Source organism: Gadus chalcogrammus, chromosome 13, assembly GCF_026213295.1.
Source record: "Gadus chalcogrammus isolate NIFS_2021 chromosome 13, NIFS_Gcha_1.0, whole genome shotgun sequence".
Taxonomy (NCBI): domain Eukaryota; kingdom Metazoa; phylum Chordata; class Actinopteri; order Gadiformes; family Gadidae; genus Gadus; species Gadus chalcogrammus.
In genome coordinates this window covers 12,651,499-12,674,013 of record NC_079424.1, presented here as the reverse complement: position 1 = coordinate 12,674,013, position 22,515 = coordinate 12,651,499, and the positions used below count along the sequence as shown (strand labels likewise).

At 41.4% G+C, this 22,515-nt stretch overlaps 2 protein-coding genes across 3 annotated transcripts; one reads left to right on the top strand and one right to left on the bottom strand.

The window, feature by feature from the left end:
* Window positions 1-552: 552 nt before the first annotated feature.
* On the bottom strand, window positions 553-11,521 carry ppp4r1l (protein phosphatase 4, regulatory subunit 1-like). 2 transcript variants are annotated; one of them, XM_056606615.1, is made up of 20 exons: window positions 11,225-11,521; window positions 10,039-10,083; window positions 9,072-9,210; window positions 8,402-8,508; window positions 8,093-8,235; window positions 7,785-7,931; window positions 7,562-7,669; window positions 6,471-6,536; window positions 5,836-5,994; window positions 5,498-5,622; window positions 4,397-4,908; window positions 3,906-4,240; window positions 3,712-3,795; window positions 3,408-3,593; window positions 3,032-3,193; window positions 2,663-2,763; window positions 2,357-2,477; window positions 1,801-1,935; window positions 938-1,079; window positions 553-839 (listed from the first exon to the last, which is right to left on the bottom strand). In XM_056606615.1, exons 1-20 carry the CDS (start codon window positions 11,229-11,231, stop codon window positions 694-696), a joined length of 2,970 nt encoding a protein of 989 aa, XP_056462590.1. In that variant the 5' UTR covers window positions 11,232-11,521; the 3' UTR covers window positions 553-693. The 2 variants fall into 2 exon arrangements, with proteins under 2 accessions (XP_056462590.1, XP_056462589.1); XM_056606614.1 differs by lacking the exon at window positions 11,225-11,521 and having other exon boundaries at window positions 10,039-11,218.
* On the top strand, window positions 11,288-22,483 carry rab22a (RAB22A, member RAS oncogene family). The gene is made up of 7 exons (XM_056606619.1): window positions 11,288-11,764; window positions 12,265-12,344; window positions 12,950-13,031; window positions 16,876-16,947; window positions 17,033-17,139; window positions 17,739-17,848; window positions 19,157-22,483. The coding sequence occupies exons 1-7, from the start codon at window positions 11,729-11,731 to the stop codon at window positions 19,252-19,254; spliced, it is 585 nt and encodes a 194-aa protein (XP_056462594.1). The 5' UTR covers window positions 11,288-11,728; the 3' UTR covers window positions 19,255-22,483.
* The last annotated feature ends 32 nt before the right edge of the window (window positions 22,484-22,515 follow it).

Here is a 22,515-nt window from a genome sequence, read left to right as displayed (position 1 = left end):
CTAACGCGTCAAGGTCTGGATCAGTCCCCCCTGAGTTGGTGCCTGCGTCCGCCATGCAGACTTCCTTAGCGTGCTTGTTCGTTTAGTGATCCGAAAGTAAAAATAAAATAATCAGAACGGGAAGGAAAAAAACAAAATCGACTTTATAATTAGCTTTGGAGAACACGCTCTTAGCCCCCTCGTTGATTGGTGAAGCAGGGTCTTAGCATGTTACTGGTATAGCCGAGGAAAAGGAGGACGAGCCGAGTGACGAGGAGACACGGCTGCCCCCAAAGAAGGGTCAGACTAATCTCTTGAGTCCTGCTCACTATTGTTAGGTTTTCTTTTCTGATTGGGGAGCTTCATGGCAAGAAGAGATCAAAAACATCCCTCTTGAATTGAAAAAATGTCTATTATGTGTTGTATAATGTGCATTATGCAGGTCTCACCGCAATAAAAAAAAACAATGCAGCTCTGTTGTTTTTTTTTGTTTTACGAGAGCATGCATGATTTAGGGCGGTATATATGCTGTAGTCTGTACAAATCTGTAGGGTGTGGCTGGTGCAGGACAGTTCTGCAGGTGGTGGGGTCTGGTGGTCAGGTGCTGGTGACGGCAGTTAGACGCTGACTGTGCCTCAGTCAGACAGACAGGTAGACAGACAGGCAGGCGGAGGGGGTTAAAGGGGAGTGAGGGAGGGGGGGCAGAGATGGCGGCTAGATTAAAGGGGCCGTGTCCATCAGGGCCTTGTTTGGATCCAGAGTGGCAAAGAAACGCACGTCGCGGTCCTTGTCCGTCTGCAGCGCCATCACCGTCTCCTCCAGCTCGTCCGAGAAGGGGCAGCCGGGCTCCTTGAAGTAGGCTGCATGACATCCCCCGCAATGACAGAAAATCAGTACAACTGATACAACTGGTACGCAAAGAAGCACTATCAACAAAAAAAGACAGCAGCCTGCCCACCTTTCTCCATGACGCTCTGTCGCAGGGCCTTGGCTACGAGGACGCGCACGTTGGCCACCGAGTCCGAAGAGAGGCTCAACAGACTGGGCAGGAGATGCTGGGCGAACTGATCCATGGGCATGCAGTCCTCCTCTACTACAGCCTGCACACACAACGGTAAAACATGTTTCCCTGAACTACAAAAATTAGGTAATTGCGTTGCGTTACTTTTTACAGTGGAACATGCACTGGAATTTTCCTACTTGTGTGTTAAAAATGTATCCTTCAGCCAAACAGGATATAGTACCTAATATAAAATAACCACTGAGATGTTATAGTGCGATATTTAAATACAGAGTAGTTGTGATGGTCAGCGCTTTGGGTAGGCCACTTGTGTGTGTGAAACAGCATCTTGGGAAATGTGTTATTCAGCTGAGTCACTAGGGGGCAATGTTGCGCTGTTTTCCGTGACCTAAAGGCTAAGGCAAATTCAGCATTACTCCCACACAGAACCTCTATAGAACAAGACTACAGAATGTAGGCAGCAGGCCTCAAACGTGCCAGTATTTATTTACATTTAAAAGCTGTGCAGTAGCCTGGTTTGAATAAATATTAAATTTAACTTGGTTGTAATTTCTTCTTTTTGTGTTTTAAAAAGGGACACAACTAATGAATATAAACAAGGATATTTTAGGACTACTAGAATCATCATATTTGAGTGATATTAAGCATCAAAGGGTTAAATCAAGCATTGAGAGGAGATTTCAAAACATCAAGATAAATATTGTGCATCGTGATAGAGCCCAAAATCATTGCAATATAATTGATAGGCCATATGGCCCAGGAGTTCTTGTAGTGGTAGGCAGTGTAGGATGATCACTGACCTGGCAGATGAATGCAAAGGCTTGCCGTCCCACCCACTTGTTACAATGGCAGAATCGGACTATGAGCTCGTTGATAAAGTTCAGGCCTAGGTCATTAGCTCCACTTGCATACAGCTTCTGGAGGATCTCCACCACCTAAGATAACATGACAAAGCATAAACATGTCTCGGTTAATGTATAACAACACAGGGTTAGACTGGGCTTTGACCAAATACGAATGATCGAAACTAGCTTTTCTTGTAGCTTTAGTTGTAGCTTAGTTGTACCACGTCACACCCAAAGATAAAGGGAATGTGCTACGTCATTTACGGTGGGCAACACCCTTGATGTTGACAGGCCCATAGAAATAGGCATGGCAGCCAATCTTTACATTAGCTTTTTTAAAGATCTACACTAAAGCCCATGCAATGTAGATTTCCCCATGCACAACATTGTTTGTTTAGTTTGTAAGCTTAATTCCAAGCTACGCTATATCAAGAAAACACATAAGGCAATAAGGCACCGGTAATGAGGCAACTGATTTCAAAATGGTTGAGGAGAGGATGAAGCTTCTCACCAGTTTGTAGGAGATCCACCGGACTTGGGAAACCTTGTCTGAGCAGAGTGTGAGAGCAATCTGTCTGAGGTAGTCATACACGTCGTAGTGGCTGTACAACTCTATGATCAGGATCAACTGCCTGAGAACAGAGACATGCAGGGATTTAGAAAACGATGCCAACGATTATGTTACTGCGTGTACCACAAAATGAAGTATGCCTGGACTTAAGGTCACTCGTTAAAACACATTTAGATTCCAGGTTCCCTGCATGAAGCCACTGGACTTTGAGTGTCTGTTGTGAATAGCCCAGAAGAAGACACTTACTCGGCCAGCTCGTATCTGAACCTCCAGTTGCGACTGTTGTCGGTCACCATGAACTCCTGCAGCTGGTAAAGATACTCTCTCCTCTTCTCTGCATGCAGCAGCTGTCAAACCATATGTATATTTGAGACTAATTATAGTCAGTGATGTAAATGGACTGAAGAATATTAGTGGCCTACAGGTCGATACGATTTGAGCAGAGCAAAACATTGATGTAAAATATGTTGATGCATAGTTAGTAGGTTAAATAATGGCCACAAAATTAGAAAAATGAAAGAGCCTTGCTGCATGGCTCTTCAGAATGCAAATAGTTCCACTTGCAAACATGACAGAGATCCCTTACACCGCAGGGTTTGTGGGCGCAGGACTGACCTTGAGGAAGTCGAACAGGTGTTTGAGGACGCCGATGCGGACCTCGTCCAGGTCCTTGAGGAAGCCGTTGAAGATGGGCACCAGGTCGGCGGCCGTCAGCTGGTCGCCCAGGATCACCGCCAGCTCATGGATGGAGAAGGCCAGCGTTCGACGCACCTTCCACTGTTCAAGACACAATGCCATTGTGTAAGTATACCGCCATGTTACAAGTTGAAAAATTATTTGCATCGGAAAATGGCTAAGTGTTACACATTCCAAATTGTATAAACTAAAACATGTGTGATCAACCGCCATTTAAAGTATGCGAGACTTGAGGGATTAACAAATGTAATTGCATGCCGTTGTAGGCCCTTGGACTGTTCATCTGGCCCCCTACCTGAACATCAGTGGCCAGCGTCTCGTATGTGTCCTTGAGGCAGTGCCAGTTCTGGCGGCCAAGCGTGAGGGCCACCCCAGGCAGACTGAAGGCACAGTGTTTGGCTATCTCCGTGTCCACCGTCTGGGCCCTGTCTGGGTCCGTCATGGACAGGTACTGGTCCAAGAGCTGCTGGGGTATGACGTTCTGGACGAGGGGCAAAGAGGCAACATAATGAAAACACTACCAGGAACAGTGGGGGAAATTGTGCCATTTAATGTGACCAATGGGAAACATTCCTTCATGGGAAAAACAACCAACTGACCTGGAGCTTAGGCTTCTCCTCTGGCACTGGACTAGGGGCAGAGTCCTCCTTCTCCTCCTCCACGCTTTCAATCAGTTCAGATTCCTGAAAAAAAAACGAAAAAAGAAATCAAAACATTATAATGATTATATATTAAAACATGAAATTATTAACAAGATGAAAAAATAATAATCTGGGTCATTAGAAAGACTTACCACGCTGCTGTGGTCCGAGTCGTCCCGCACCAAGACAGGGGAACCTGGGGGAGAGTCTTCTTGGCCCTCCTGGGGCTCAGTCTGGGTCTCCATCTCGCCCTGTTCCTGGACGGGGCAGGACTCCGGGACCGGGGGAGGCTCCACCATTTGCTCCTCTTCTGTGGGATTCTGCTCGCTCTCCACTTGGACCTCAGCCGCTTTGGTCTCTGGTGGGGGGCTATCGCTGTCGGCGTGGCCTTCCGTTGGGCTCGATGGCTGGTCTTCGGTGGGGCAGCCATCCGTCGGGCTGTCCAGCTGGGCCACCTTAAGGGCTGCCGACAACACCTGGACTTGGGCTGAATTAACAAATGCAGATACCATGAGCTGGCCGATAATGACATGGTTTATATGGATGAAAAATGTATGCGCCATCACAGCAATTTCTTGCTGCCGAGTTATCCTGGGCTGTCACTTCACAACAACAAAAAGGCATGAAAAGTTAATATACTGACCCTGTACATCGGGGTCATCCATATGGGGCTGCAAGCAGTCCAGGACTTTCTGGATCTGGTCGCTGGTGGCTTTAGCTGGGCTGTATGTTGACACAGGACATTCCTCCTCATCCTCTTCCTCTCCTTCCACTTCCTCCCCTGTGGTTGGGCTAGTGAGCATCTCCAGCTCCCCGCTGATGTCGGGTAACGGAGGCCTCCAGTAGTTAAAAGAGTTGAAGTTCTCGTCGGCCTGCTCCATGTCCTTTTGGTTCTTGTCGTTCTCCGTAGCCGTGGGGTCATTGTTGTTGTTTGTGTTGCTATAAGGGCCACCGGATGTGGGGTTTCCTCGCGGCTCCGAGGCAGCGGTCGTGGAGTTGTTGCCGAAAGCGTGTGCATACTCGAGGTCAGCCATCAGGGAGCGCTCAGGGGAAGGAGTGGCGCGGCCGTCCTGGTTGGCAGGAGTGTGGCTGATGGTCCTTTGCGTGGGGCAGCCCCCCATTTCAGAGCACTTCAGAGGGTTGATGGAGCAGTCACTGCAATGGAGAGCCAAAAAGCAGATTTCCTTCATATAATATCTTCAAAAGTGCAATATTTACAATTAAGGCATTTTGCAGACGCTTTTATCCAAAGCGACTTACAATAAGTACATTTGTCATAAGAAGTACATTAATATATCGCTGTCGGTACAGAAAGGATGTTCATAGAACCAAGTGCAAGTACAACAATCACTAGGCTAACCAATTCCTCGTGTTACAGTAATGATAGCAGCTAGTGCAGTTGCTACACAGTTAAGTAATATAATACAATACAATACAACACAACACACTGTACAATGGTGGCCAGAAGGGGGAGGGTGGCTATGCAGTGTCGAGGTGGCACACACTTTACTTTCAATATGAAAGTAAAGTGTGTGCCATTGCAACTTCAACTTCAGCTTTTGGGACATGTTACATTTAGAGTCAAGCTTCCTACATACATTAATAGAACATATATTAAGGATAAGTTTCTGAAGACGAAAGGACAGCAGGATTTGGTACGATTTAGCCATTGGATCTTCGCTGCCAGTAAAAAAAGGGTGGAGTGATGACAGCATGGAATAGCCTCATAGAGGGGATGTTCTACCTTTCTAAAGTACACCTGGGCAGCGCAAGTAAGGTGCCATCCTCCCGGAAGTGGAGGCCAGTGCCAGAGGGGTTAGCGAAGGTGGAAATGAAGCGGCCAAGAGACTGGAAGGCTCCTTGGCGCACCTGAAGAGAACAAAAGGAGACCTTCTAGTCAAAACATCAACTCTCTAGCTAATCATGCTATCGTTTGTGGTGGTCAAACTGATCATAGCAAAACGAATGTCGCCCCCCTGCTTCCAATAACGTCAATGCAATGGTGTCTTTCAACGAGCCATTCATGCTCGTACATCAGCTACAACCTGAATAAATCTTGACAGTACTTTTAAAATGCCTTACCCAGCGTGACTGGTCACTTATGAGGTTGATGAAGAGGGGCGACAGTTTTGTCCGTCGCACCTCTGGGGATGTGCAGTTTGAGACGACCATGAAACACTCTGCGCAGGCTTTCCTGATGCCCCACAGGCTGTCTGAGCACAGGTCAAAGAACTTGGGCATCTGTGAAAGCACAGTAATTTGTTTATTGACCGACCTTTGGATCAGTTTCTGAACATGAGCCCATGGCTATGACTAATGAAAGTAAATGTCCCGGACAGGAAAGGAAGAAACAACAAGCTTTCCAATTTGCAGTACAATTATCTGAATGAATTTGAGGGAGAGAATAAAACTAAAACAATGGCATCGGGTCAAACAAAACAATTTTGAGACAAAGCATTTTGGAAACCGCAGTTTATTTGCCTACAATTAAATGGCCGATTAATAATGTAGTTATTTTTGGCAGGATATTTTAAAGGGGGGGGCACATAGTTTAATGGACCCGATCTGCACAACGCAAACAATATCTTCCCAATAAAGATGCAGCCGAATATAGAATAGCATTGCATATCGTGTCAATCCTTACTTGTTTGGCTGTAATGAATACAATGATAAATTGTTCAAAGGGTTTTTGCTGGATTACAGTCAAGGCCTCTTACCAGCAGCTTTTCCGTTGCCTCCTGGCCTACAATGGAACAGAACTCTCCGAAATTGGCAGCACAGACCTGATGACAAGACAATGAAGCAGAATTACGCGACAATCCTTTCTTTGACAAAATGGGACACACATACCGAGAGGTATGGCTCTTCTGTTTACAAGGAAACAATCGGGCACCAAGCGTTGTTTGGCAAAATAAAAGTACACATTTTAAGTGATATGTTATTCACTCCTGAATAGCCATCCCAGCTTGCACCAGTTATGCAGGGAATTAACATTCCAGCAACAGAACAACAGAAGAGTGTTGGCAGCGCTGTAGAGTACAACAGGGTTAATGTTGACTCCTAATGAAGACCAACATTTTACCGGTGACACCAACTTTTTCACTTGGTGACCCCGTAACAAATTCGGAGGTCAGCCCTATATTGGCATGTCTATTGTCATGTACCATTCATAATGTGTACTTCTAGTAAAAAAATATTACCCACTTGAAATAAATTGTTAAATGTTTTAATTTCATATTTCCTCACAACCTGACTTTTTGATCTCACAAACCCCTCCCCTTACATAAATCTCTCCTAAAAATCGAATCTTCTGTCTGGTTTGGTCCTTTATACTACGTGCGATGCCATTGCGGTTCTCCGTGGCTCGTCTTGTGAGAGCCTCGCTTTAAGTTTAAGCTCTGCTCTAACCGTGGAAAAAAGTGGATCCGAAAGCCACCGCCTTCCTCCACACCCATCATATTAAACAAAGATTTTGTAGCTCTTGATTTTGTAGTTCAACTTTGTAACCGCCCGAACAGAAAATGTTACATGGTGCGGGAAGGGGCATGGTGGCGCATCGACACCATCACATTGTGGGGGAAGAATCTTGATTTAAAAAAAGTATTCTCGCATCAACATAAGGATTGCATTCTTCAGCCATGCATTACCAGTCTGCTCCTGCTAGGTTCAGCTCCAAATTCAGACACATTTCCAGAAAAAAATGGAGTAAGATGTATAAGTAAAACGCTGCTTTACATACAGGTAACAATTCGGAGGAACAATAGGAAAAGCAGAAGTGAAGAAATTGAAAGTGTTTGGGGGTGGTTACCTTGCGGACTTGGAAAAGCCTGGCATCACTGCACAGCTCACAGAAGCGCATCAGAAGCAGGCGCTCTACGGTGTCTTTGCTCAACATGGTGACCAGTTTGCACATGATCTGAAATGACACAAAGGGGTTATGGTTCGTTGAGAGAAATCATTGAAAAATAATAAAAATGTTCATGTACAAAGCCAGTAGATATAACGTAATAGAAAAGAGGGAGTGCTCTTACAGCAACGGCCTCTGATTTGTAATCGTCGTCGCTGCTCGGCTCTGTGAGTTCTAGCAGAACGGGGCAGACTTTGGTCTCCATGTCGGCCTTAGAGATGAGGCCTTGCTCCAGCAAAACAAGCAAGGCTGCCTGGCTAGTCTTCCGCACCTAAAGAGAAAAAGAGACATTATGTAGTGGTCAAACAAAAGTGAGGCTGTACAATGTCCAGAAAAAAAAATAGAAAACAGAAAACATTATTTTTCAGAATGACACAATTGTTCATTAAAGTTGTTGGCTTCAAGCTAATTGTTTGCCAACTACAAACCTACCTGATTATTTGGGTCGGTGAGATACAGGACCACGATAGGTACCAGGTATCTGGAGAAAGCTGCTGGGAAGTTGGGTCGGCTCTCATGCAAGAACATGGCGATGTTTGGGATCTGTTCCATTAGCTCAGCCCGCACTGTTGGCTCTGGGGACATGCCGTGACAAACATGAGCATATGCACAATATACAAATACAAATCTGTAGGTATTAGAGGAAAGCTCATGTCCAACTGGAGTGAATCTCAACCACAGTTGCACATATCCAAAGTACGAATGAATCAAATTAAATGCAGACCAACAAAATTAATCTACCTCCATCTTCTGACATTCTGGCAACTGTCTCCATGACACTGATAAAGTCATTTTCATTGTCACTGAACTCTCGAAGCACATCTAGCAGCCCGCGTGCCACGATCTCCCTGGGAAGCAACAGAGCCTCTGGGTTAGTTACCTGCCAATAGCTAAGACGTGCACACTGGGTATAAGCAGCACAGCCCAAGCTGACAAGTACAACCGCGCACTGATATACTTGGTAGTAATTGTACATTACTGCAGAGCTTGAAAACTGTGAGGAGAGTACAAGAAGCATGAGAACAAAAAAATCCACTTTAGGAAATCATTTGTAGTGTCTGGCAGACTATGTCATTTAGATCAAACCACATTAGCGTGAGACGCAGATCAACAAAAGGGTACTCCCGGAATGGCAGACCTTAAAGTTTCGGGATCTGAAACTATAAAAGGCCACAAACTACTACAGGCCATTCTTAAAATCATGCATGTTCCAGGAAGACCTGTGGCATGCTTCCACCAGTGTTGGCCCAGGTATGAGTCTTCCAAACAGATAGGAATGTGGATGGTCTATAGAGATGGTCTACGGCAGGCCTTTGTTCTGGCTGTCAGAGGTTATCCAATAGTCGAGGTTATCCAATATTGTGTTGTTGTCTACTTTGGGGCTAGGGTTAGCTCCTGGGCAAGTTCTTACCTGTTGAAAAGGTTCTCACTGAAGGCATACTTCTCAAGCCTCCCTAAAGGAGTGAGGTTGTCTTGCCCTGCATCTAAGAAGGCTGTGATCCGTATTCCTTCACACTCTGAGCCATAGTTTTCAAATCCAACTGTGTGGACTGAGGGGGAAAAAGGGGAAATTGTTAATGCAAACATACATACGCACTCGGGTAACTTACAAATATGAAAGAAAATACCAAAACAATAAAAAGAAAACTTTGCGTAGTGTCAGCAGAGAACAAACAGTTGTTGTTCTCTGTTTTTGGTCTTTGAGGGAAAGTTGAAGTTCATCACCATGCTCAATGAAAAGCACAGAGATCGGATGGTCAATATAGCTTCTAATAATAGTAACAAGTGAATCCCCATGAGGATTCCTCCAGTGTTATGTTGGGGATGGATTGACGGCTTCAACATTCCCAAGGTCATGCATCTGTCATTTTCACACATACTAAAAGTGGACTGCATGGTATTTCACACTTTTCTGACCACCACAACTAAGACAATTACCCAAATATATAAATGTATTAATTACTGTTGACTAGTCCATCGATGTACTCATACAGCAAATAACACACTACCTAATCACGTCTTATTACTTATACAGCCTTTCCTGTGGCTTTCGCCTATTCAATATCCCCAGCATTTCAATAAACTGTTGTTTAACATCACATGTATGTATGAAACTACTGACATCAGATCAGTCTTTCAACAAAGGTTAATTTCACAGATACTAATGTATGTTTACTGGTTGCACAGCCTTGTTAAGATGACCCCATATTAACCAGATTTCAGGAACAGCTTCAAAATTATCCAGAATGTAAACTGTCAATGTGGCAGTAGAGTTTATGAGGAGGGTACATCCTGCTTCCCAAGGACCTCAAGCATTTCTGTAAAAAGGCTATTTGCTTAATATGAACTGTACATGAAAAAAAGTATCCGGAACTTACAGTCATCCATATCATCGTGGCCATCTTCAAAATATAAAGACAGTCCTGTAATAATGGAGAGGAAATAAGACGGGAAAGACATGACGGTAAAGGTTAGATGGATAACAAACTTGTGAAGAGATCTAAACCTTTCAGTAAGGGCAGTGCTGTTACACCAGTCTTGACTCTAAATAGTAGGGTTGTCATGCATGTGATAAGTGAACAAAGAATCTTGTGAAAGTAAATGAGTGAATAGCAATACAATACAAACAGCCAAGACACAGTACAATGCAATGCACAGTGCAATCAAACTCACAAAGGCGAATAAGGGAGATAATTATTTTAGATTGGCTAAATTATCGTTTAGAGATGTACCACTTAAAAAGGAATTTCGTGACAGGCATCATATTTTTTCATTCCAACATCATAGTCGACTTATGAAACAAGACGAGTTTCGAGCTACCAAAATACACATATAAATCATAAACGATCCGATCACTTGACGATAATGACAGAACCCATGAACTTTGTTATACAATGAATAACAGATCCTAACTGTTTGATAATATAGGAGATTGCATGTCAATGTTTACAACTGAATAATCAAGGGAACCCTCCCCAATATGTACATAATAGCAGCGTTGGTACAGGGACTGTTTAGTGTTTGCTGCGTCAATAGGGTCCGATGCTTTGATTAGTTCTGCACAATAATTCACTGATACGTTTTTTTAGAAGCTATCCCTTTGTTATGGTACGGTGCTGGATGTAGTCCCCTTATGGTCGCAAATGACGTTAGCAAAAAGGCTAACGTTAGCTAAGCTAGGTCAACTCGTTCACGCTGACAACAATTCGATGTTGTACAGGGTTAAGACAGATAAAGTAGGGCCAAACTATTAAAGACTATGAGACATTACACGATCATTTTGAGCATCTATCATAAAAACTTTGAAAAGTGGTGTTAAACCTAATAAACTTGTATTATTAGCTTGCTTTCGACAGTAAACTAGCTCGCTAGCTATGCTAGCCGACACGGCTCGTCCAGCCCTTCATTGGGATTTCCTGGCCGTAGTGCTCCCTTTGATTCGCCTCATAAACCAGAAATCGATATTGAATCCTCAGAGAGGTAAATGCACAACCAGACATGCTATCCCAAAGAAGAAAAGTATGTTTAACCATCGAATAAATTCCATTAAGAAAGTGCCATTACCTGCCATCTTGATTCTGTGGTGCTCCGCCGTGTGGGCTGTCACTACCACAGCTGTCACTCAACCAAGGAGAAGAACTACTTCCTCAAACCACTTCCTGATGCAACTTTTCCAAGATAATTGATCAAAACTAACAATTAATCAGACGCCAATTTCTTAAGCCATGTATACATGTGGTTAAAGTAATCACCATCGCTGACCCTCGGCTTCGTGTTTTTCGAACAAAAAAGCCGATACAGTCACGTGACCCGCTGGAGTTCAAGATGGAGACGCTGCGAGGAGGTTAGCTCGGTGTTTACATCACCTACATATTGAAACTCATGCAGTATACCAAGCGTTGGCCAAAACCATAACGTTTCAGCCATTTCGAAATGTATGCATGGTTTCTGACAGTAGTCACGTAACCTTGTTTTCAAAGACTGACACCCTGAAACAGGTAGAAAGGAGTGAATGTGTCCAAGTGACTGGAATGTTGATCACAAACTAGTTGTGTTGAAGAGATCGATATGGCACTGAGAGAGTTGAAAGTGTGTCTTCTTGGGGTGAGTTAAGAATGATTTGGATCTCGCTGTCTTTGCATTATACATGGCTAGTTATATGCTAGTAGAATAAACAGATACCCAGCTAGTGTAGCCAATACACTTCGTTCTAGGGATGTCATACTAACTACTTAGATTAGGCATGTTGTTGATTTGTGGATCCATTATAACTTTATACCTCATGAATTTGAGAATAAAATAAATTTTCCAGTAAGACAAGCACAAATCCGACGGAAATATAGCCTATGGTTCGAGCACTGGTCCATCAAATATTTAATCTTTTCCACATGCAATCATCTTGTAATTATTCAAGTGTATCAGAAAAAATCGATTAGATGCTCTGTATAGCTATAAAAAATAATCTCATACCTAAAGGATAAGATTGTAGGCGTGAACATACCATTTCCCGAGTTACGTCTACATTTTACAAATATAGATTTGTGGTCAACAAGAGGGCTGTTATGTTTATTATGTGAATGCTTGGTAACAATTTACTTTTTCAGGAAACTGGGGTTGGAAAGTCAAGTATTGTTTGGCGGTTTGTGGAAGACAGTTTTGACCCAAACATCAATCCAACAATTGGGTATGATAATATGCATCTGTTGTAAAATTGAAAATGTGTAGATTTAGACCAACTAAAAACACCATTGTGGGTGTTTATGTAGGTATTTATAATGAGTCCAATGTAGAAGTCCTGGAAAACCTGTAGGCCTTCTGGAAATTAAATGAAATGCCAATGTAGATTGCCTCTAGTCCTATTTGTATTTATCTCTGTTAAATGTTGTCGACCCAAATTGTATGTTGAAGGTTGGTAGGTATCATAATTATGAACATGAAGATGTACTAACTTTTACATTGTGCCCCGTCATTTTGATACCGTCATGGTAACAGGCATATTCCTTACCACTATCTGGAACGGTCAGTGAGCAGTACTAGATGTAAAGTCATATGAAATGACATTCCATAAAAACTACAATGGAACTGTTATGAGATGGGAAAGAAGCCAACATATGAAATGACTGGAAGCCTATGTTCATTTTGAAAGGAGTTTGAGGAGCAATCAACATAACAAGGCGGCCCCTTGTCTGGGAAAAAAATGCTAGTCAGCATATGCTGAGATTTTCTTTTGCTTGTATTTGTTTCCAGTGTTGTGGTAAATTTATGCATGTTCTCGGTTCTCTTTTCCAGGGCGTCTTTTATGACCAAGACAGTGCAATACCAAAGTGAGCTTCACAAGTTCCTGATCTGGGACACGGCAGGACAGGAGCGGGTTAGTACACTTGGCTAGCCCAAGCTTTATTTTTGGTTGGGCCTTTTTACAGTGGTCAAACAAACCTGATAATGGGCAGTGACCGCTATGTGTATGCTCAAAAAGAAAAAGAGTATACTTTATTCGGCACTAACCCATAATTCACATGGGAGTGATGGGGTAATATTGGCTAAAATCTCAAATGTTAATATAGCATAAACTGATGGGAGCTGATGGATATTGAGTGCAGTAATGCTTTATATCTGGTAGGGGGCAATATTTACCTCTTAGTGCGTAAAGTCTGGGTGTGAGACCATAGTGCGAGAGTCTGGGTGCCGTGAAAGCGGGATCAGCGGGATCAGGGGGGCTAGATGGCTGGTAATGCATCCTGTTTCTATTTCTTTGTAAAGAAGATTTCGACTTGCTTTTGAAAAATAAAATATAAATACAAATTAATAAGATGAGTGTCAAGATGCATTGAATTATCCATTGAATAGTTTGTTTGTTTATTGTTCCCAGGGGTCATTTATTTTCCAAAAAACTGTACATCACCAACAATACCCTTTACACACATCATCACACAACCATACCAGACAGTAACAATACAAAACAAATAACACGGCAACATACATTAATGACAAAAACAACATAAGAACAAGACTCGTAGTTCCCTCAGACTTGTGTCCAAGTGAGCCCTTCTGCCCCTCAAGGTGCTGTATCTGTACTCCCTCCCCCAGAGGGCAGTACTAGGCCCAATCCTATTTCTACCCCTTACCCTTACCCGTCCCCCTTGTTTTGAAGGGGTAAGGGTAAGGGGTAGGAATGGGATTGGACCTTAGAGTGGCAATTGAGAGGCTGTGTGATGTCCTTTGCTATTGTATTTGCAAAGTGTGTGATGGCCTTACAGTTGAGCTCTGAGAGGCTGGGAGTGGGGAGACCATTTTTATTGGCAGTAATGTTAGTCATGTGTGTACATTTGACCCGGTTTATGGCAGAGAGCACGTTAGAGAAACAGGTGCAAGGTAGAGCCGGGTGGGTTGGACAATGCTTTGGCTAAGCAGTATAAGATTGGTGGTGACATTGCGTCCTTTGAGTTTGCGGATGGCTTATAGTGTTTGATGGCTCCTTTTTTTTTGTCTTATGTGTACTGGTCGACGCTCAGTTCAATATCCAATGTAAATCTGTAATATTTAAAGGGTCAACTATTTAGATTGATTGGTTTTTGATTCGGGTCGAATGCTTCATGAATGGGTAGCAATTACTTTTCTGTATGGTGTATCTTTTTCTAAATATTTAGTAATGTCATTAAGTGTTAACTCCCTTCCTACTGATATTAAACTGATATTTTCAACAAATGTAGGAAAGAAAAATAACAGTTTAGTGGAAATTATGGTTTACGAGCCCTTCAATTAATTTAATTCTCATCCTTGTTTTCACTGGATGAGTAATCCATGTTATTTCCCCTTTTCCCTCCCTGCATGCATGCACACACATGACTCGCCTTCATGTTTCTTTCTGATCTCAGAATTGTGTTTGTTCCCTTGTCTTTACTCACTCCAGAGTGTGGGGGGGGGGGGGGCTATTTGTTTTTTTTAAGTCCACACCTTCCATGGGGCCTGTGTTGCTTTGTGGCCTTGAGAGTGCCCTAACGGATCTCCGTTTAAGATAAGATGACAGAGTGAAACCCTAGCTGTCTGCCCACTGCTGCCTTGCCACTAAAGGCTCCTATCCAATACTATCTGTGTAAACAGTGACCGCCATGGATTATTTTTCCGTCAAAATCAATTTTTCATATGCACATTGTACAGTATTTTTTCCTGATACAATTATTTATCTGTTAACTTTCATGGTAAATTTCTTCACATCTTTGATTTTCTTTAGTTTATTTTTTATTCTGCGGTCCATTATGTGGTTTGGATGTCTTTGTCAAAACATTATTTATTGTCATCTTGTTGGCATTGTGTGGGTCTAGGTGTCATTGTGGAATTTAAAACCTTTTTCTTCCTTATTGAGTTTTGGCAGATCTAGGTTTAGAAAGGGAAAAGACAGAGCCAGTCAGTGCACATGCAACAAGGGTCAGCAGCATGATAAGGAATACCTATAAACATATTTTGGGAGGGGGAAATGTTAATATGTACTTTTATATGAATTCCTATCTCAGCATACATGAGGCTAAACGTCGTTCCGTCTGTCCCGTGTCTTTTGAATCCGTGCCACGCTCATGGTTTCAGTAATTAATCTGCATAAGCCAAGCATTGTCGGGACTATTTTTTTAAGGCAGCCCTTTAGCCAGATGTCTGGTCTGGCCTCGCCGTGTATGCTCCTCGGGGTGAAGGCTATAGGCGAGACCACACAGGAGTGTGCGGTGGTAGTTAAGCGAGCAGCCTAGTGGTAGCCAGCGAGACAGACAGTATTCGCCTCACCGGCGCTGCCAAGTATCCCAAGTTGGACTCCCTTCGGTGGACTTTGGGCCAGTAACAACCATAATTATGTGGAATGTGTGCTTTCCTGAGGTAACTGTGTCACGCCAAGACAGATAGTTTATTCCATCCTGGTGGGAAAGGCAGAGGCCTTCCAAGTGAATGTCTACCAGAGGATTGTGGTTTGTTTGTTTGAGATGAACACAAAACATCTGATAATGAGGCCATTAATTTCCTAAAACAAGCAAGTCAGATGTCTAGTGAATTAAGATCGGACAATTAGAGGGTGTTTTGACATAGGAATAAGGGGGATCATCTAGAACTTGCGAATGAAAAATATGTGGTTAATTTGAGCTCTCACAATACATTAAATCAATATTGTGATACTCAATAAAGCGGCCAAAATGTGTCGCTCAACTCAATACAAAAATACTGTACAAACAATCATATCTGTATCTGTATAAATCAGCCTATAGACTCTTTTTAATTGTTTTACCTGTTCAAAACCAAATATGAAATAATGTATCTGTAAGCATTCAAGAGATACAGAAGAAAGTGTATACCACTTCTTGGTTGACCAAGTGTAATGGAGATATTACATCAGCAAGACTGAGATCTGACTTCCGAAAAAAGCATTATTAATTCATAATTTTCTGCAGGAAATAAGCCAGATAATAACGGGACAAATTATGCTCTTTACAATTTAGCAATTGTCTCAATGGAAACACTCACCCACCCGTACACAAAGAAAATGTGTACGGGTGGGGGTGGGGGTGTGTTGATGGATTGGACAGTGCTTTTGTGATATTTGGTTTAGACCAAATGCATAGTTAGGCCAAAGACTGTGGAGATGTTAACATCTTCTGACACATTCTGCTCATCCTTCCCCTGATGGCTGCCACATGTTAGATTCCATGGGGGAAATACTTGCCATACATCCATTTCAATAAAGCCATTTGTCTTGTTCTTGAACTTTAGGAAAGCCGGTAGGTTGGTGCAAAGAGGGTGTTTTTTTTTTTCTTTGTATCGCACCATTTATACCGTGTGCGTTATTCAGTCTAGTGAAGCTAAAGCACAGAGTGATGTCACCACTGCACTCTTTTGTTTTCCTATGTAGAATCAGACATAACACATCAAGTCTAGACAAGGTTATAGTGTGAAATGTGTCATTTTTTCACCCAACAGGCCAAACAGTTACACATGTGTCTGTTTTGAAACCTATTTGGAAATTCTAGAAATCTGTGCTCTTCTGTGAGTTTTACGATATTATACCAAGGTTTCACAGAATTTAAGTTCCCCCGTACCTCAGTAGATCCAATGTGGTAGTGGCATAACTCAACTGGACAGCTCCATCAGTGATCGGTTTCTCCCCATGAGGAGTGATTTCAAGACATTGCCTTCCCCTGTTTATCCTATCCTAATTTTCCCCTGTCTGTCTCCCATAGTTCCGTGCTCTGGCACCAATGTACTACAGAGGCTCAGCGGCAGCCATTATTGTTTACGACATCACAAAAGAGGTAAAATGTGTCTTGTTTTTTTTGCATATTATTGTTCAATTTTTTATTGTGTCAAATCAACCTATGGTAATGCCTCTCTCACCAGGAGTCCTTCCAAACACTGAAGAACTGGGTGAAGGAGCTGCAGCAGCACGGCCCTCCCAACATCGTGGTGGCCATCGCGGGAAACAAATGTGACCTCTCTGATGCCAGGTAGAATCCTGTTAGCACTCGCCGTAACGTAACAGATTCTTCCTCCTCACTAAATAAAATAGCCTTGTTTTTTGTGATAACCCCTTAGGTTTTCACTATATTTATATATGAACGTTAAGGAATTTAAATATACTTTTTGACAACGAGGCAGGAAAAGACCAACCAACAATATTTCCCATTAAATTATACATGATCGATATGGAATCTTGAGTTGGATCCTAATTAATATTCTATGTCATTAGAATAGACTGTTGAGTTATATCAGCTCACCTATCCGTCTCTCATTTCACTTCTGGGCCAATGTGGTGCAACTTGATGATCATTATGGGGATTAAATGGCAGTAGGACTGCAATATAGACGCTATGATCGTTCATAGTACACTATAAACCGCCATTACAAAGCTTTGTGAAATATATGTTTCGGTTTGTAGAATGTCCTTAAGCAAGTCTCTTTTCTGGAAATGAAACGACAATCCTGGACATTAAAACATGAAAATATATGATTGTCATTGGGGAAAAAAAGACTGCATGCAGCATTGTACACTTTAGTAGGGAATATCATTCACGATCTATCTTTCATGCTGTGTTTTATTTAACAGGGAAGTCTCTGAGAAGGATGCCAAGGACTATGCCGATTCTATTCATGCAATCTTTGTTGAAACCAGTGCCAAGAATGCCATTAATATCAACGAGGTCTTCAGAGAGATCAGTGAGTGTGTGTCTCAATAATTTGAGTCCCATTTTTTTTTTCATGTCCATCTTTATCAGATTAGAAATTGGTGGAGTCTTATCATGATGGACATTGTTTATCTTTGTATTTAATACTGTATCCATGCGCATTTTAAAGCAGGTGTACAGTATTTTACTACTTCTAAATATTTTAAGGGTAGGTGGGTGTAATATGTAAGGAGGTACGGCCTAATTAGGGTTTTCCCAATAAGCATCAGTTGTTTGTTGTTTTATAAGCAACACCTTCAACCTTTTAAAGATCAAGTTTAAATGAGCCTGGCCATCCTTATTGGGGGCCGGGGTCCTGATAGTCGCATGCATATAGCATCTTAAGTCTGGTTAAAAATACTTTAAAGGTCCAGAGTGTAACATTCTCCAGCATCGAGGTTTTAGATTGCAACTAACTGAATGCTACCCCTGACTCGTCCCTTTCCAACAACTACAGTGGCCTGTACTAGCCTGTAAGGTCCCCATAGGTAATTTCACAATGATGTCATCAGCTATGACAGCATCACGTATCCAAGTTTCCCCCCGATTATCAGTTTTGCGAAAAAGCAACATTAATTTGAATAGCACCAAGGTCGATGTTTGACGGCTTAAGCCTGTGAAAGGTTTAACAATTTAACAACAGAGGTAACAGCCTATTTGAATTACCGACACACAATTCTCTTCCATCCATAGTGGTAAACTACATTCATATACATATAATTCAATAGCAGTTTGAGCTACAACCCAAAACTTGCACTGCAGTACGTGCATATAGGTTGCTTTTGATATCTTGACAGTTTGCAGATTTGTTTTGGAAGCCAACTTTCTCAGAAAGAGTGATACTTTTCGCTATCAAACAGGGAAACAACCTAAATAATGTACGTCTCAAATACATGGATGAATTAAAGAATGCACACCCACTTATCGTAATGACCGTCAGCAAACTGCCATTCGTTACAATATTTCATACTTGAAAAACTGTGTGAGACTCCTTGCTAATTTAGTTCTCTAAATACATCGAATATTTTGACGAAAGAAAGAAGCATGCTCGTCTTCAATAGGCCATACGAGGCGAGGTTTAAGCTTCATGGACATGCCTACATTTAGATAGGGTTCAATACACTTATTTTACCTCAAATATGCAATGGCCTACTTGTTATTTCAAAGTTATTTAGAGTGTAACGATATGTATATATATTTTTCTATTAACACGTTTCTGTGACAACTCATAATATTATAAAATCTTTTAATCTCTTTTAAAATAATGTTTTATGTTTGTGTCTGTGCATCCCTTAAAAAGGTCAGCGCATCCCTGTCCTAGAAGCTGCAGGAGCAACTTCAGGGAGAGGTTTCCAACTTGGACGCCAGGCATCAGAGTCACGTAGAACCTGCTGCTAATGATGGCTGCAGCTTCTGGCCCAAACGTGACACCTCTCTGTGATGGCTTTTATGTCCCATCAAGCCAAAGACAACCATATTCACTAACCCCCTAATGCCAATGGCTTATTTACTTGCAACACAAAAGCACAACACATCAGCAGGGGACATTTTGTCGATATTGAGTGACAGGATGGGGTTCCATACATTTACGCAAAATTTGCTTCAGTAATATGCAATTTCTTTTGCATTTTCTCTCAAATGTAAACATTAATGATTACATGTTAAGCAGTTATAATGCAGCGTTTAATAATTGAATCGCTGAATGGCTGCCCCCCCAAACTATATCGCTGAATTAAACTTATATGTGCATGCATATGCATACAAAATGCACATCCCAGGGATGCCTGAAATTTTCCCTTCATGGATATCAAACTGTGGACTTTATTTGTTGTCAATTTAACTCAGACGGTGCCAAACAGGAGTCCACATAAATTAGACATTTTTTAGATGACTAGTATCTGCCTTATTGTTGTATGAGTCAAGTCACTTTAATTGATGGACTACCTTTATTGTGTTCCCCACCTTTTCGTTTTTATACTGTCAACCTTAGGTTAGCGAATGAAACGCTTCCTGCCCTTTTTAAGTTTCCTGGCACACTATTAGAGAGTTCTTCTCTACTATGAAACGTGTTGGTTATTTATATGCATGTGGCTGGAAATGGATAACGATTATGGTTCCGATGAAGGTACGGGTGTCTTATGAACACTTCACTATTGTATTTAAACTTTTTAAATTTGCTCTAAACTTGGGCTATGGACCAAACATTGCATACACATCCACGTGCAGCATGGTTGCCTTACTACTCAATTGAAATGCTTAACATCACTGTTTTAGGCACCATAGTGCCTAAAACATAGTGGCACACCTATGTTTATCGTTCTGATGTCACTGAGAATGTCACTGAGAACAGACCAGCGCTCCCACAAGGTCCCTACTCTAAAATGAAGGTAACATATTGTCCATAAGTGTTGCTGTCAGCACTACTTGTCCTTTTATAATACTGAACTGGCAGGTTCCAAGTGTACCATATAACAGTTTTCAATTGCTGACCATTTCTGCATTATGCTTGTTATAGGGGAATCTGTCACCAGGATTCTGTATCAGAAAGACCCCGCAGAGCTAGGCGAGTACTGCAGTTGATTTACGGTTTTAAACTAGCGTTTTTCTGGAACATCATGTTTACTATTTTTGATTTCTGGCCTGCCTTGTTGTTCTCAATCTTTTTCTGATATGTTAAAATGCAGTTCACTAAAGGGAACAATTATTTTATTTTTTTATAATCTTGCCAAATTCTTTAACTATCCCTTAAACATGTTTAGTTTACAGAATACATAGTAGCCAACACTCCAATATAGTTTTGTGAAATGGCCTAGGATAAATGGAATATTATCAAGAAATTTGAAATGTTAGGATGTCTAAAGCCTAAGCCATTACCCTGACCCATGGACTAATTTGTGTTTTGCTTAGCCATTGTGACGAGCAGCTTTCTCATGTATTATTTTAATTCTGATATTATGCTTCTGAGCACATTCTGTGTAAGGGGTGGACGATGAATAACAATAACTTGCCCACACAACCTAGACTTGGTAATGTACCTTGTGGGTTGTCTCTTCCATCTCTTATTATTAACTATTTTATATCTAAAATGTTTTTTGATGTGCTGTGTAATGAGGAAAGCTACCTTTTTGTACAAGACGTTTTTCGTTCATATTACAATGTGCAATAGTTGCCATTATCCCATGTTCTGGTCAAAATGTGACCAGAACCTGGGTACTACAAATCCATTACAGTACATAAGTGTGATATATGATAACCATTTACAATGAAAATAGACAGAAGCCCTTACGACAATCTCCTTTTGTAATTCAATCGTGTGAATTGCAATGATGCATAGATGTTGAAGTGCATCATGTTACAGACAGTTGAGAAAGCCGTTGCAAATGATAGTAATTTGTTGCTCTGTTTCCGCACTACTTCATATTGTCTATGTCTCTGTCTTTAGCTTCAGCTTTATATCTTAAAGGGAATAACTCTGGTACTGCAGCTTGATTGGCCGCATTGCCGAAAAAGGAAAGCAAGTTAAGTATTTTAGTTATATTGTTTTATTTTGTAGGAGACTTACAAAATGGGCATGTAAACACAGTTGTCATGTCCAACCAGATTTGGAAATTGCTTTGTGGAATTTCTCTACAAAGATATATTCTGCCTATTATTTTGAATGATAACCAACTGCTTGTCAGTGGCCATATTCTTGTTGCACATTGTACATCATCAAAGCCATTTCCCCCATCAAGCTTTATTTTGTTTTCTTTGTGGATGTAATGTATTAATTTAAAGATGTATGTAACAAACTATCTTGTCAGATAGTTGCAAATTGTTTCTGTGACTAAAATAATTGCATGAACGATATGATGAAATATACCAACAGTCTTGGGCTGGCCCGAGGCATGTAAATTATCTTTGGTATACAGTTTTTCATTGTGGACATATGTAATAAATAAACACAGGTCATTATTAAGATTGCAGTTAACAAGGAACCGTCATGCTATCTGCACTGTAGTCTAAATATTACGCTTTATATTCTTTTTCATAATGATTGTAAACAAAATGCCTAAAATCTATGTTGGCAGTGAATTTGTGAATGTCCAAAAAGGGAATTCTCAACCTTTTTTATTAAAAGAAATATGTGGAGAAATGCAGTTTCTATTTAATTCAGATAATATTTAAAAGCGGTTTCACGCTGTACACTCGTGGTTTAGTTGCCAAGTTGCTGGATTTTTAATTACTTGCTTGAGGATACAGTAACTATGTTGTTAGTACTTGATCATGTTACTCCACTTGCCCCTATCCCTTGACGATATATATATAAATATGACATTTGAGATTTGACTGGGTTGAAGAGGGCCGGGACAGAATATCATTCACTTAACAACCTCTTGACACCGTGACTTAACATAGGCCTATTCCTAGTGGGGTAGTAGCTATATAGATACCAGCGATACAATTTAGGTGGTCATATTCATTATTTAAATGATGCAGTTAGGGTTAGGCCTACAATGCGTTATTAATAAAACTGTGAATTATGATATATTCTACTGAACTCTGGAGAGATGTAAAATGTAATATTGTTGTATCCCCCATTTTTCCCAAAAATATATTTATATTATGTATCTATAATAACACAACAGGCTCTCAAAGCAATTCATTGAGAATAAAATA